Source organism: Oryctolagus cuniculus, chromosome 18, assembly GCF_051225735.1.
Source record: "Oryctolagus cuniculus isolate XC-2025 breed Fujian yellow rabbit chromosome 18, ASM5122573v1, whole genome shotgun sequence".
Classification (NCBI taxonomy): Eukaryota; Metazoa; Chordata; class Mammalia; order Lagomorpha; family Leporidae; genus Oryctolagus; species Oryctolagus cuniculus.
In genome coordinates this window covers 66,498,243-66,512,333 of record NC_142884.1, presented here as the reverse complement: position 1 = coordinate 66,512,333, position 14,091 = coordinate 66,498,243, and the positions used below count along the sequence as shown (strand labels likewise).

Sequence of the window (14,091 nt, the reverse complement as noted above, 5' to 3'; positions counted from 1 at the left end):
TTAAAGATTAAAAAATACATTTACTTATTTGAAATGCAGAGAGAGAGAGAGAAGGAGCGAAGAGGTCTTGATTCACTGGTTCACTCCCCAAACTCCTCCAACAACTGGGGCTGTGCCAGACCAAAGCCAGGAATCTAGGCCTCCACCCAGGCCCCCCCTGTGGGAGGCAGGGGCCAAGCACTTGAGGCATCACCTGCTGCCTCCCAGAATGCATTAGCAGGAAGCTGGATGGCGGAGGGGCTGGGACTTGAACTGCTACTCTGATATGGTAGCAGGCACCCAAGTGGTGGCTTAACGTACTGCACTACCATGTGTCCCCCCCCCCCCACCCCCGCCATCTTCTGTTATCGCTGTAGTTGGAAAGTGATCTGGCTCTCTCTCAACCTCATACAGGACTTTAAATCCCAAAGAATTAGTTAATGGTACTAAGAGGGTGGAAATTGAACCCAGTTAAGGAAATGGACTTGTGGGAGGTGCTTAGGCTACTGGGGGTGTTTTCTTGGATGGTCGTTCTTGCCTGAGACTGGGCCCAGTCTCTGTGACCCTTCCTCTGCATGTACTCTGCCACCTTCATCAGGGACCAAGCCAATAAAGCCGCCAGACCGCAGACTTCAATCCCCCAAACTGAGCGATATAAACCTCTTCTCTATAAAGCGAGTTGCCTCAGGCCCTGCTTTCTATCCTGTAAACGTGAGTGGGGTCACGGTGTAGATTCTGCCCCTTGCCCTTTCCATTTGGTACACCTGCAAGCTGCCCCAGGCAAGGTGGGCCATGGACCCCCTTCCATCCCCAGAAGAGGGGGCCCTTATTTCCATCTTACACAGAGGAGCTGTCACTGTCGCCTCTCCCTCCAGGCTCAGAGGTGCAGAGGGGGCAGCAGCCTGGGTCTGTCAGGTGCTCCTCCCTCTAGCGCCATGTCCGGGCACCTGACGTGTGCCTGTTGGTCCAGAGTGCGGGGAAAGGCAAGCGCGCCAAGAACGCCGGGCAGGACAGACTGAAGCAGGTGCCAGTACCCCAGGCCCCAGAAACACACACAGAGAGATGAATGCTATGATGTCAGGAATGCGCCTCAAATGAATTTAGAACGTCGAACGTCTCCTGATTCCGCGTGCACACCTCTCCCATGCTTCCTTCTGCACGAGGCCCCCTGTGGCCAGGCTGCCCTTCAGGAAGGTTTTACCGATTCCCACGTGCTTCCCGCAACGAGGGGCAGTCACCTGCCCAGAGCATCACCCAGGGATGTATCGGGATCGTTCTGCTGGCCAGCGTGAGAGTAAACACAACACCCTGCCATCCCTGGCTCCCCAGCTGCGCTGAGCGGCTCTCGGTGCCGTCTGTACCACGTCCCTCTGGGACAGCTCATGAGCACGAGGCTGTTTGGCCTTGGCCAAGTCCCCTGACCCTGCCTCCCTCTCCTCTCCTGCACAGCAGAGGTAACGACAGACCTGCACCACACACTGGTTACGATAAGGAATGGGCTCACGTTTAGCTGCATGAATGCCTGGAAACTAGGGAGGCATCTGTCACCCAGGGGGCGCCTGGCTTCCTCACGGACTTCACATTCTTTTTCCACTGGGTTTCCCTCTCTTCGTGAGGGTCCCCCCCCGCCTTGTGTTGGATATTAACTTCTTCAATGGTGAAATATCTGTGTCTTGTAACTTTTAACCATTTTCTGGTTATACCAGTTCTCAGATTAAAAGTGTATGCTACAGTGTGGTTGTGGCTTGTCCTCCAAGGTTCATGTGCTGAAAACTTGGTCCCCCAGTATGGTGATGTGAGAGGTGGTGGGCCCTTTAAGAGGTGGGGCTTGGTGCAAGGTAATTAGGTCACTGGGGGTGCTGCTCTTGGAAGGGACTCCAGTTAGTTCCCTGGAGAGTGGGTTGTTATGAAACAACAAAACTGGATCTCTGCCTCTCTCTAGCTTCCGTCTCATCATGCGCTCTCCTGCACGCACACACCTGCCGTGACGCCATCCGCCACAATGAGCTGCAGCCAGGGGGTCCCTGGCTGAGCCAGCACCAGGCTCTCCGGGTTTTCAGCCTCCAGAACTGTGAGCTAAATAAACACCTTTTCTTTGTATATTTCTGGCTTTGCCATTTTGTCATAGCAAAGGTAAAGACAGGAATACATTGTATCTGTGTCTTTCCTCATAGTGTTTTGCTTGTGGATTTCATTTAAGCCATGAACTTGAGCGTGACTGAGGAGCCCTGACTACTAACCCAGAGAGAGCACAGCGGACAGATGACCACGGCAGACACCCCGGCACCACTACAGGACGAGTGACCCCTTTCTTAAACAGTGAACCACAAGGAAGGAGAAAAAAAGGCAACGTGGGAAACCGAGACGCATCAGCCGTGGCGCACGCCGTGGGGAAGAGTGGATCCTGAATGGATCCTGGTAGCTTCAGAGATCTCACTTTTCTTTCCTGAGGTACGATGGTGCTACTGTGACAATTTTTATAAAAGGATTTTCTTCCTTTTGGAAATACACTCGGTTACACATGAAATGGTATGGGGTCAGCAACTTGCTCCAAATAATCACGGTGGGGCGAGAGCATGGGGCTGGTCACGAGGACTGGTCTCGAGGGGATAAATGCCGCAGCCGGGTGAAGAGCCTGGGTGCCTTGTGCTAGTCTCACTGCCGTTACTTCTCGGTGTGGGGCCTCACCTTACACTCTTTATGAGCCTCTTTCATCTCTTAACGACTGTGGGCAACAGGGAGTACCACCACTCCCAAGTTACAGACGGGGACACTGAGGCACGGAGAGGTTACACAACCAGCTCAAGGCACACAGCGGTGCGTGGTGAGCCACAGGCAGCGGCCCCCAGCATCCACGCTCAAGCCACACAGTGCAGTCTCTGGCATTCAGGTTTTAATGACAATTTAGGATGCGGCTGTGCGCCAAGGAATGCGGGTGGGACAGAAGCTGATGGGACAAGGAGAGGGACCCTCTGGGATGCCCTGGCAGGAGCCAGCCCTGTGGTCATTTGTGACAGCAGTGATGGGAAATGAACACACCCAGTGGTTTCTCCCCTTAAGACAAAATGGGTCTCCCGACCTCCACTGCCCTGTCAGCCCCCACCCCCCCAGGTCAATCTTCCTAAGCATCTTGCTCTAGTTCTCACTCCCACTCTCTCAGGACCCTGCCCCCGTGAAGTCTTAACCCCACCACTCTGCTGAGGCTACCAGACCAATCACTAATGCGCTCCACGCTGTTAAGCCCCACACTGGCCTTGCTCGGGTTCCTTCTACTCCCGGGCCACCTCCCACCATCCTAAGTGTGCCGGGCCCTCATCTCCTCCCTCTGTTCCTGCCTCCTTTGGCATCTTCATTCAGTCCCAGGGCCACGGTTCCATATGCTGATGACTCTCAAATTCTCCTCCCCAGCCTGGAACGTGAACGCCTGCTCTCCGTGGGGCTGAGCAGGCGTCACACGCAGCACGCTCTGCACCCACCCGTCTCCCTCCTGTTCACACACACCCGTTCCTCGCTTCCCCTCCCCGTCTCAGTCAATGGCAACTCTCCCACTCATCTGACTCCTTTTTCTCTCACACCTCCCTCCGAAGGACCACAGTCCTGGCCTGCATCAGTGAGCCCGCAGCAGCCAGTGATTCTATTCTGTCGAACTACAGGTCCGACCATGACCTTCCGCTGCTCACACCCCTCCAGTGACTCCTTCCAGCACCCAGAATCAAAGCCGGTTCCTTCTCAGCGGCCTGCCCCAGGGAGCCCCTCTGTATTTACAGGCTATGAAGAGCTTCTACAGAGAAAACACTCATATCACCTGCACCCATAATTATTTCCTAAGGAGAAATCCAACATTTAGGGCTTTTGGGACAGGCTGCCAAATACGCCTGCCTGGCTGCCCTGTCTACCCTCTGCCTCCTCCTGCAGGAGGGCCAGCTCTGAGAGCAGGGAGGTCTGTCTGTCCTGCTGGTGTCCTGCCGCCCACGTTTCCAGCCCTGACTCCCCCTGATGCTTCCCTCTGGTGAGACCCCACATCCCAGCGCAGGACACTCCTCCACCTGGCCTCTCTTCCAGGGAACCACTGATCAGTCCTCGGAGGCAGCTTCAAGCTTGTGGACTGGAAATCAGGAAGAGCATGCTGGAAGGCCCTAGGCAGCATCTATCCAAAGCCTTAGAAGTTTAGGAATTTACCCTTAAAAAGTGATTATGGATGCATGTAGGATTTTTCTGTATGAAAGCTCTTTTTAGCAGATATGCTTTCTACATGACAGTTTATTTTAGTAGGGTTTGTAAGATTAAGATAAAATCAGAAGAAGCCAAATGATTTGCAAATAGGCAGTTGATTAAATAAATTGTGGCATATCTATCTAATGGAATGATATAACATAAGTGTGGTACAGGAATAGAATATAAACAAAAAAGAAAACCATAAAATGCATCCCAAAAGTAGATGTTTAGCCTCGCAGTTAAGACACTCACATCCCACACTGAAGTACTTGGGTTCGGTTCCTGGCTCCAGCTTCCTGCCAATGCAGATCCTGCGAGGCGGCAGTGATGGCTCAAATAATGAGGTTCCTGCCACCCCTGTGGGAGGACTGGACTGGGAGACTAGGAGTGTGATCCTGGCTGCTGGCTCTGCCCCCGGTCCAGTTCCATCCTCAACACAGCCCAGTCCCGGCAATTGTGGCATTTGGGGAGTGAGCTAATAGAAGGGAGCTCTGTCTGTGTTCTTTTGCCTCTCAAAAAGAGTAAACAGAAAAAAACAAATGCACCCTCAAGACAAAAGAAATATTTGAAGTGCCTGTTCCAGAGGCCAGGTTTATTAATATGGCCAAGTACACAGTGTTGGCTAAAAGGGAGGTACTTAACACATAATGGTTGTCATTTAAGAAAAAAATTGGTGGCGGCCAGTGCTGTGGCTCAACAGGCTAATTAATCCTCCGCCTGAGGTGCTGGCACACCAGGTTCTAGTCCCAGTCAGGGCGCCGGATTCTGTCCCGGTTGCTCCTCTTCCTGTCCAGCTCTCTGCTGTGGCCCAGGAGTGCAGTGGAGGATGGCCCAAGTGCTTGGGCCCTGCACCCGCATGGGAGACCAGGAGAGGCACCTGGCTCCTGGCTTTGGATCAACGTGGTGTGCCAGCCGCAGCGCGCCGCCCGCAGGAGCCTTTGGGGCGGGGGGTGAACCAGCGGCAAAGGAAGACCTTTCTCTCTGTCTCTCTCTCTCTCACTGTCCACTCTGCCTGTCCAAAAAAAAAAAAAAAAAAAAAAAAGGTGGCAATAACCCACAAGTGCACCAACTAATGAATGGATAAACAAAATGGAGTCTTTCCATTCAATGGCATAGTATTCAGCCACGGGTAGAAATGAAGTTCCGACACAACACAGATGAGCCTGGAAAACAACATACAATGTGGAGGAAGAAAATCCAAAAGGGTGCACAGTGCATGTCCCATTTCTGTGAAGTGTCTGGAACAGGCAGGCCCAGAGACAGAATGGAGATACAGGCTATCAGGGGCTGGAGGGGAGGGAAATTAAGAATGTCTGCTAATGGTATGGAACTGCCTGTTGGTAGGATGGAAAATGTTTTGGAATCCAATAGTGATGATGGTTGTACAACTTTTTTTTTTTTTTTTTAAGATTTATTTACTATTTATTTGAAAGTCAGAGTTACACAGAAGGAGAGAGAGAGAGACAGAGAGACAGAGAAAGAGAGGTCTTCCATCTGCTGGTTCACTCCCCAACTGGTTGCAACAGCCGGAGCTGCGCTGATCTGAAGCCAGGAGCCAGGAGCTTCCTCTGGGCCTCCCACATGAGTGCAGGGCCCAATGAGTTGGGCCATCTTCTACTGCTTTCCCAGGCCATAGCAAAGAGCAGGATCGGAAGTGGAGCAGCCGGGACTTGAACCAGCATCCATATGGGATGCCAGCACTGCAGGCGGTGGCTTTACCCACTATGCCACAGCGACAGCCCCATGGTTGCACAACTGTGAATTCACTGAAACCACCAAGCTGCACACTTAAAAAATCAGGTTATAAATCCATGTCCCATGATTCTCTTTTTTTTGGGCAGGACAATAAAACAGAAAGCCACCAATAGCAAGTACAGGTATTTTTAAAAAAAGATTGAAAGGGCTGGCATTGTGGTATAATGGGTTAAGCCACTGCAGTGCCAGTCATTCCTTATGGGTGCTGGTTCAAGTCCTGGCTGCTCCACTTCCAACTTAGCTCTCTGTTAACGCGCTTGGGAAAGCAGCAGAGGTCCCAGGGCCCTGCATCCACGTGGGAGATCTGGACGAAGCTCCTTCATCCTGGCTCTTGTCTTTGGCCTGGTCCAGCCCCAGCCTCAGTGGCCATTTGGGGAGTGAACCAGCAGATGCAACATCTTCCTCTCCCTCTCTCCTTTCTCTCTCTTTTTCAAATAAATAAAATCAATCTAAAAAACAAAAACAAGACTGAAAATATTCTCAGAAGTTGGCTGCGATTATTTCTGTGTGAGATTACGGCGAGAACTCTGTGCTCTTTCCAATCTCTCTACAAGGAATACACATTTCCTTTATATAAGAAGCAAAATATGGGGGTAGAGGAGAGTTGAAGCTAAGGGGCCAGAGAAGCAGTTGGAACACTCAATATGGATCGGGCCTGCTGCCTGCAGTAGAGCCCCTGGTCCTCGAGACTGTGCAGGTGTCACCACAGTCACTCATCTACTATCTCTGAGCTCCTTGCAAGCAGGTCTTGGGTGTGGTGACCTGCATCTGCAGTGACCACAGCAGGCGCTAACAGACCAGTCTGGTCACAGCTCTGCAGGTGCACTCACGAGGTCACAAGCCCTCCACTGGGAATCTTACTCTTAGCTTAGCTCCTCCTCTGCCACATGAACTTCCAACCCCTACCCTTTATGAGAGCTCACTTAGAGCCCACCTGGAGCCCACTACCACCTGGGTGATGCCGGTAGGAAACAAGGGAACAAAAGCCTTGCCTCTTACTGCTTGGCCAAGTCCACAGCTCTGGTACAACCATTTCCAGATGGTCCCCACCTTGGACGGCTCAACCTGTGACTTTTCACTTGCCCGTGGTGGGAGAGCACACCTACACCTTCATTCTGTGTCTCACTTGCAGAATAGTCTTCAGTAAATTATATGAGGACTGGCCGTTTGGTGCAGGAGTGAGGATGCTGCTTGCGACATCTATATCCCACACTGCAATGCCTGGGTTCAAGCCCCAGCTCCTCTGCTCCCAGCCCAGCTTCCTGCTAATGCTCCCTCTGGGAGGCAGCAGGTAATGGCTCAAGTAGTTGGGTCCCTGCCACCCAGGCAGGAGACCTGGATGGAGTTCTGGGCCCCAGGCTTTAGCTTGGCCCAGGCCTGGCAGTTGCAGGCATTTGGGGAGTGAACCAGTGGATGGAAGATATCTCTTCTTCTGCCTCTCTTTCAAATAAAGTAAAAATAAAGGATTAAAAAGGTTACAAGACACAATCAACACTTATAGAATAGGCTTTGTGTTAGATGACTTTGCCCAACTGTAGGCTAATGTAAGCATTCTGAGCATGCTAAGGTGTGCCAGGCTAAGCTATAGCCTGGCATTTTCCACCTACTGTGCTGTCAACAGATGACAAATGGAGCCCCACTGTAAGTCGAGCACAGCATGTGTATTAAAACAACTTAATACTACAGCACCCGCTGCTAGGTGTCTGCCACGTGCCACACACAAGCCAATCTTGTTTGACACAAGCACACTCCAGGTTAAGCATTATCACCATTACCTGACTAACAAACAAGGAATCGGAGCCTTAGACAGGCCGAGCAGTTGCTGTCCAGGGCGCCAGGTCTAAAGGCGGCCAAGCGGTGCTGAGAGACCACTGCAGGCAGGCTGTCTGGACTCCAGAACCTTTGCCGTGGTGCCTGAGACCATTAAGGAGCGCCATGGAGGGGAGCGGGCCTGACATGTTCAGGTGCTGTGAGAACTCAGAATCAGGGAAGGGACTCTGCTCTGCGGCTCCCTCCCACGTGGCACAGCCAAAGGGGAGCTGCAGCAAGTGCAGAGGGGCTGCCTGGCCTGGAGGCCCACGGTCAGAGGAGGTCTCACCCAGGACAAGGTGCTGGGGACGTGACACACACTAAGCCAGGGAGAGTGACACTGAGCGAGGAGGACCAGGCAGGAGGCCCCTGTCTTCAGCCAGGTGGTCCAGGGTTGGCGCAGAGTGAGCAGGGCTGGGATGAACCTGCTGGCTGACACACTCAATCACCTGTCTCTTGGCTTGCTGGGACCTTCTCCTGGGCCCCCTGCTCAGAGACTGGTGATTAGCTACAAGCTGAGCGGGGCTGAGAGTCGGTACCAAGGCCCCAAATTAGCAGTTGCCGTCTCTGGGAATGACAATCAAGTGAGATTTTCATCTGCTGAAATGCTGTTTACGAGGCAGTAAAACCCAGAGCCAAGCTGCCTGAATGGATCCTAATTTAGGATCATAATCTCCCAAGCTGGCAGCTGTTAGAAGAATGCTGAGGAAAACGACCTAAAAAGCTAAGTAGCAAGCTGCATTGGCCGGGAATCGAACCCGGGCCTCCCGCGTGGCAGGCGAGAATTCTACCACTGAACCACCAATGCTCTGGCTGCTGCTGCAATCTCAGAATGAGCAGTCTCTTCCCAGAGGGCCTGACGTGCTGCCACATCAGCAGAAAGGCGATGGGCAGGCACTGCGGCTCCACTGGGCTCGAAGAGGGGCTCGCTTTAAAACACCCGAGATGTAATTCACACTGATAGTATTTCACTCAACACACAATCCAGCATCTTCAAGTGTACAATCTGGGTGCTTTTTAGTACAGTCACAAGGTTGTGCAATCCTCACCACAATGGAACTCTCGAATATTTCCCGAAAGAAGCCACAATCTGTCAACAGCAGCTCCAGGACTGCTGTCCCCCGCCCAGGCAGCCTTTATGCTACTTTCTGACTCCACTGAGTGAGACGCACCAACTCTTATGCCAAGAAAAAGCAAAACAAGATAAAATAAAAGCCCATCAGCAAACAACAAAAAAGTCCAATATATAATTTATATCATATATACGTACATGTGTAAATGTTATTATATACATATATAAACTTAAAAATATGCCAGGAATTTGATACTGATTATCTATCTCTTGGCGGGGGATAGTCTTGCTGCTTTGTATTTTTCTCTACTTCCCAAATATGACAAGCAACAAACAAAAACAAAACAAAACACCCAACCTCATGAGTCAGTGAAGGCTCATAAAATAAGTCCAGACCTGAGATTCTGGTTTCTCCTAGTAAGAAAGTCACTGCCTTGGAAGGCTCATTCTTATTTCTTCCAAGTTTTCTTTTTCTTGGACCTGCCAAAAAGTTTCAAGCTGCTGCATTGGCCGGGAATCGAACCCGGGCCTCCCGCGTGGCAGGCGAGAATTCTACCACTGAACCACCAATGCTCCAGCTGTGCACGGCTGTGCCTCCAGCAGTTTTGCTGCTCTGGCATAGCTGTAACCTGACACCTGAGACCAGTCCAGCAAGGAGCAAGGAATATTGCTCAACTCTACCAGCCAAACCCATGGAGGAGGCCCTACAGCCACGCATACTTGACATTCTGCTCAGAAGAGCTTTAGTAACTCTTTCGCCTCCTGGGCAGGGACATGTTCCAGACCTTACTCTGTTATCCCGAAAGATCAAGTTAATTTCTGGCTAACTCTGCAAAGAGGGTCATCACTGCAAAGCTGATCAGTGCCACCCTGGTGAGGACAGACTGGGGCCCAGCAGACACAAAGTGTCAGAGCTCCCGGTAACATTTAGAGTCAATCTCCCGACCCCAATAAGCATACAAGGGCTTTTCTTCATGTTGCAGATAAATAAGAAAATAATGCTAAGAGCTTGAAAGGACAGCAGAATAGAATTCCCAACCACCAAGTGAGTTGCAGCGAGTTTTCTTAACTTTTTGTCCTGGAGGGGACCCATATGGTGGGAGGCAGGTACAAGGCTGAAGGTGCACAGCTCAGAACTGACGAACCAAGCAGTGGGCCTCCTGCCATGGTCTACACCCTCTAGCACCGAAAACCACCACTGCACCCAGAAAAAGACGAAGGCAGCATGTCATGGTATCCAAGGCAGTGAAAGTTCAGAGGCCGGTGCTGGATACAAAACACCTGGGTTTCAAACCCAAGCCACACTGACTAGCAGCCAGGCCCTGGTCATGCAGCTCGGCTTCCCGGTGTGCAGCCATGGAGTGTGGATGACAGGTCCTCTGTCAGTCGTGTGCAGGTATCCCTGGTCGGTTAAGAGAGGCCCTAGGCAAGTCCTGTGCTCTCTGGCTCCCAGGGACCATCCAAAGTGAGGGGTGGGGGCAGCCTACTCACCGCTGGCCGACCCCTCCGGCCTTGCCACGGAGCTGTCGGGGTTGGCTTCTGCCTGCCTCTGTACCACCGGCTTCGGCTCGTCCGGCTCATCGTCCTCGGGGGTCACCAGCTTCATTAGGCTCTGGTTGCACACATTGGCCACCTCCTTGATGCCTGAGCCCAGTGAGGTAAGGAGTAGCCCAGCAGGGGAGTCCTGCCTCATCCAAGTCCCCTGGCACGTGCTGCTTGGTCCTCCCAGAGGCTGTTAGTGGGCAGACAGGCAGCCTGACCCCTGTCCCCATCTCCCTGCCACATCGGTGCCCCTGGAGAGCTCCTCGTTCTTTTCCTAGGGTCCCTTCTCCTCGCTGTGGCCTTCTCACCAACAGGATTTTGCCTACCAAAGGGGTAGACGTATGAGCTCAAGAGGATGGCTCCAGATCTGTGAGCACCCAGGGGAGGCCAGGGACAGTCAGCTCCCAGGTCCTTGGATGTGAGGGCCTATGGAGTGTGAAGGATCCTAAAGAAACCCCCACTTCCACTTCAGGGCCCATCTCTTTGCAGCTGCCCTGGTTTCTCATTTCCCAGGGCAAAGGATACTTTTCTTGCGGTCATCGTAGGCCAGGCAGGGCAAGACAGCGGTCAGGATCCCCGAGGAGTAGGGCAGCATCACCCGGCCGGCGAGCTGGATGAACTCGCGCATCCAGCACATGGCGGTCAGCTGGATCAGATCATCTGGAAGGAGAGCCGGCAGGTGCAGGGGTCGGCCGAGTGGCTGAGCGCTCCCTCTGACCGACCACACAGGCGGGATGGGACTCGGGCCCAGCAGGAGCCTGGGACCTGACTGCTTCTAGCCTCACCAACACTCTTGCTGTGCACTGCGCTACAGACACGGGCCGGAACAGAGTGACATCCTAGGCCAGACCGGGACAGGAGCCTTGACTCACTACCCCTCATCTCCACGACCTTTAACCAAGAAGTAAAGCTGATTTCCTCAATTGCATCTGAACTGGCCTTGCGACCTTGGCTAACAGCACGTGGTAGAAGTGGCGGTACGCTTGGCTTAAGCCCAGGCCTCGGGAGACCTTGCTCACTTCCAACCTCTCTCCTGGAACCCTGCTGATGCCACAGGACTGTGCTTGGGCCAGCCTGCTGGATGATGTGACACATGAACCAGGTGCCCCTGTTGCTCCAGCTGGCAACTGGCAGACATGAGCGAGGCCATCCCAGACCAGCCAGCTCCGGCCAGCATGTCAACTGACTGTATGTGTACGATCAAGCCCAGCCCAGCCCACCAGAGGACCCCTGGACTCACGACTCATCAGTGACTGCTGTTTTAAGCAATTATGCTTTGTGAGGGCATGGTACCCAGCACAAGCTAACAGAAAGTGCCAACCTTCAAGCACATCGACTCTCAGTGCTAAGGCCAAGGTTGCCAGCAAGGTCTCAAGATCTTACCCACTTCCGGTCAGACCTAATGAAAGCGTCTCCATGTGGACAGAAAGCCTGTATCTCTCTTTCACAAAGACCCAACTGTGCTGCTCCCATGGTCTAGTGCTGCACCGACTAACACCCGCTTGGGCTCCTCCTGCCCCTCATGGACACTGAGACAGGGAGAGATGGGGGCTTCTGTGGGGGCACCCAGGGCTGGCACACACACCTGTGGTCTGGCAGTGGATCACCAGGATGTTGGCCATCTCAGCAAACTTGACACTGGAGGGGTTCTTTTTGATTTCTTTCAAGAATTCCCCGAGGACCACCTCACACCTAAAATGGAAACAGGACATCAGCGTGGAGAGTGGGGGCTCAGCCAGTGCCCATGTCTACTGGCGGTTAGCCACTCGGAGGGCAAACACCGTGGGCCTTGCCAGGCGGGAGGGTTCAGAGGCTGGGGATGGAAGCACACGGGCCAGGAGGAAGAGTCAAGCTTGCGCCTTCCTGCCATGGGCGCGGCCAGTGGGGCTGCAGGCACCCTGAGGGTCCCGGAGGCAGCACCACCGCCCTGTCCACTCACATTTTCCGAATCTCCTTGCCATTGTCCCCCAGGATCTGGAAGAGTCCGTCCAGGATTTCCGGTAGGTAGTCCAGCAGGTTAATGTCGGGCACAGACTCCAGAACCAAGATCTGCAGGACGCAAAGCAGCCGGGGGCAGAGTCACAGCAGCCCAGGACCCCCTCCTCCTCAGCATCCCACAGCAGAGGGGAATGGTGACATTCAGAGGCCCCGGGAGAAGTGACGATGGGAAGGACAGGGTGTGGCTACTGCAAACGGCAGTGTTGGCTTTCAAGGGTACAGAGGACGGGCTTTGCGGGGCAGAGCTGGAAAAATGTCTCTGGATTATCAGGTGTCCACTGCCCCGGAGGGTAACAAGGTGGCTTCCCCGCAGCCGTCGCTGCCAGGGTGTGCCAGGGAGCAGACGTGACCCCAGCAGGGCTCCTGCTGGCCACAGACAGCACTGGGCCCAAGCTTACCCAGGAGATGATGAACTGCCGCGCGTACTGGTTGTTGGAGTAAATCCGCTCCCGCAGCAAGGGGATGAAGCCCACCAGGTCGAACTTGTTGCTCTCGGTCACAATGTCCTGTGGATCAAAGGCAAGTGAGCTACTGAACGCCAGAGACAGGGCCGCCTGAGCTGACTGACGCCCGCAGCTGGCTCCACAGGCCAGGCAGCTGTGCAGGGAAACAGCAGAGCCCACGCCAGGCATGACAGGTCCCTGGAAGCTCCATCTTTTCCCAGGCCAAAGGACAAGCAAAACAGGTGGACCGAACACAGGACTCAAAGTCAAGGCAACCAAAGGAATGGCAAAACCCCACTCTGTGTAGCCGGAACACACACTCAGCTGTGCCGCCGGGGAAGGGCGGTGTGGCAGGTGACAGGCACACTTCTTCCCTCTGCGTGGGGTGTTAAACAAGGGCCACGGCACAGCCCTGCATGCTGGCTGTGGTGGTGACACAGCTCTACCCTCTTGCCATAGAACTGTACACCAAAGAAGAAACCTTGCTGAGTGTACATTTAAAAACAATGAGGAAAAGTCCAACGACAGAAAATCTACGCTGCAGAGACAGACAGAAGCCATCGATTCTATAAATGAAAGTGAGGACAGAGAGAACAAATACCTTTAAGAGGCGGTCTAGGAGCTCGGATCCGCTTTTCACATTGGGGTCTGGGTCAGCAGCCAACTAGGAGGCACAGAAATAGAGAACACGGAGGCCACGGTCACGGTCAAAGGTAAGACAAGGAATCCACTGCAAACCTATGGCCAAGGCCCCGGTGCAGCCTGGAACTTTTTCTTTTTTAAATAAAGGTTTATTTATATGAAAGTCAGAGTTCTAGAGAGGGAGAGGCAGAGAGAGAGAGAGAAAGGTTTTCCATCTGCTGGTTCACTCCCCAAATAGCTGCAATGGCCAGGACAGGGCTAGGCCAAAGCCAGGAGCCAAGAGTTTCTTCCTGCTCTCCCACAAGGATGCAGGGGTCCAAGTACTTGGGCCATCTTCTGCTGCCTTCCCACACACATTAGCAACGAGCTTGATCAGAAGTGGAGCAGCTGGGTCTTGAACCGGCGCCCATATCGGGAGTCGGCACTGCAGGTGGTGGCTTAACCTGCTACACCACAGGGCTAGCCTCAGGCCTGGAACATCTAAGGGCACCTCTTTCTGTGGCCAAATGTGAGACAGGCCTGGGAAGGGCCAGAGGGCAAAATGGACTGTGGCCAAGGAAGCAGGTGGCCCAGTGTGCCCAGGGCCTGCCTTGCCCTGCTGTACCTGGGTCAGGTGGTTGTAGACACCTCGGGGTC

The 14,091-nt window shown here is 53.4% G+C and overlaps 1 protein-coding gene, 1 long non-coding RNA gene and 2 other non-coding genes across 8 annotated transcripts in view; 1 reads left to right on the top strand and 3 right to left on the bottom strand.

Annotated features, from left to right (window-relative positions):
• Positions 1–14,091, bottom strand: part of VAC14 (VAC14 component of PIKFYVE complex) — a 100,581-nt gene that overhangs the window by 72,025 nt on the left and 14,465 nt on the right. For all 5 annotated transcript variants that reach the window (XR_016225407.1, XM_089320457.1, XM_089320458.1 and 2 more), the window contains 6 exons: positions 13,415–13,477; positions 12,769–12,876; positions 12,312–12,421; positions 11,958–12,064; positions 10,898–11,032; positions 10,322–10,474 (listed from right to left, as the gene is read on the bottom strand). Coding sequence is in view for 4 of the 5 variants with exons in the window: in XM_089320457.1 (XP_089176583.1) it covers positions 10,322–10,474; positions 10,898–11,032; positions 11,958–12,064; positions 12,312–12,421; positions 12,769–12,876; positions 13,415–13,477 (676 nt within the window). In the remaining variant the exon portion in view is untranslated. The remainder of the gene's footprint in view (positions 1–10,321; positions 10,475–10,897; positions 11,033–11,957; positions 12,065–12,311; positions 12,422–12,768; positions 12,877–13,414; positions 13,478–14,091) is intronic.
• LOC127491375 (uncharacterized) lies at positions 355–2,506 on the top strand. The gene is made up of 2 exons (XR_011384100.2): positions 355–2,050; positions 2,180–2,506. It is a non-coding gene; the product is annotated as an uncharacterized LOC127491375 (long non-coding RNA).
• On the bottom strand, positions 8,496–8,566 carry TRNAG-GCC (transfer RNA glycine (anticodon GCC)). Its single transcript has one exon. It is a non-coding gene; the product is annotated as a tRNA-Gly (tRNA).
• TRNAG-GCC (transfer RNA glycine (anticodon GCC)) lies at positions 9,333–9,403 on the bottom strand. Its single transcript has one exon. It is a non-coding gene; the product is annotated as a tRNA-Gly (tRNA).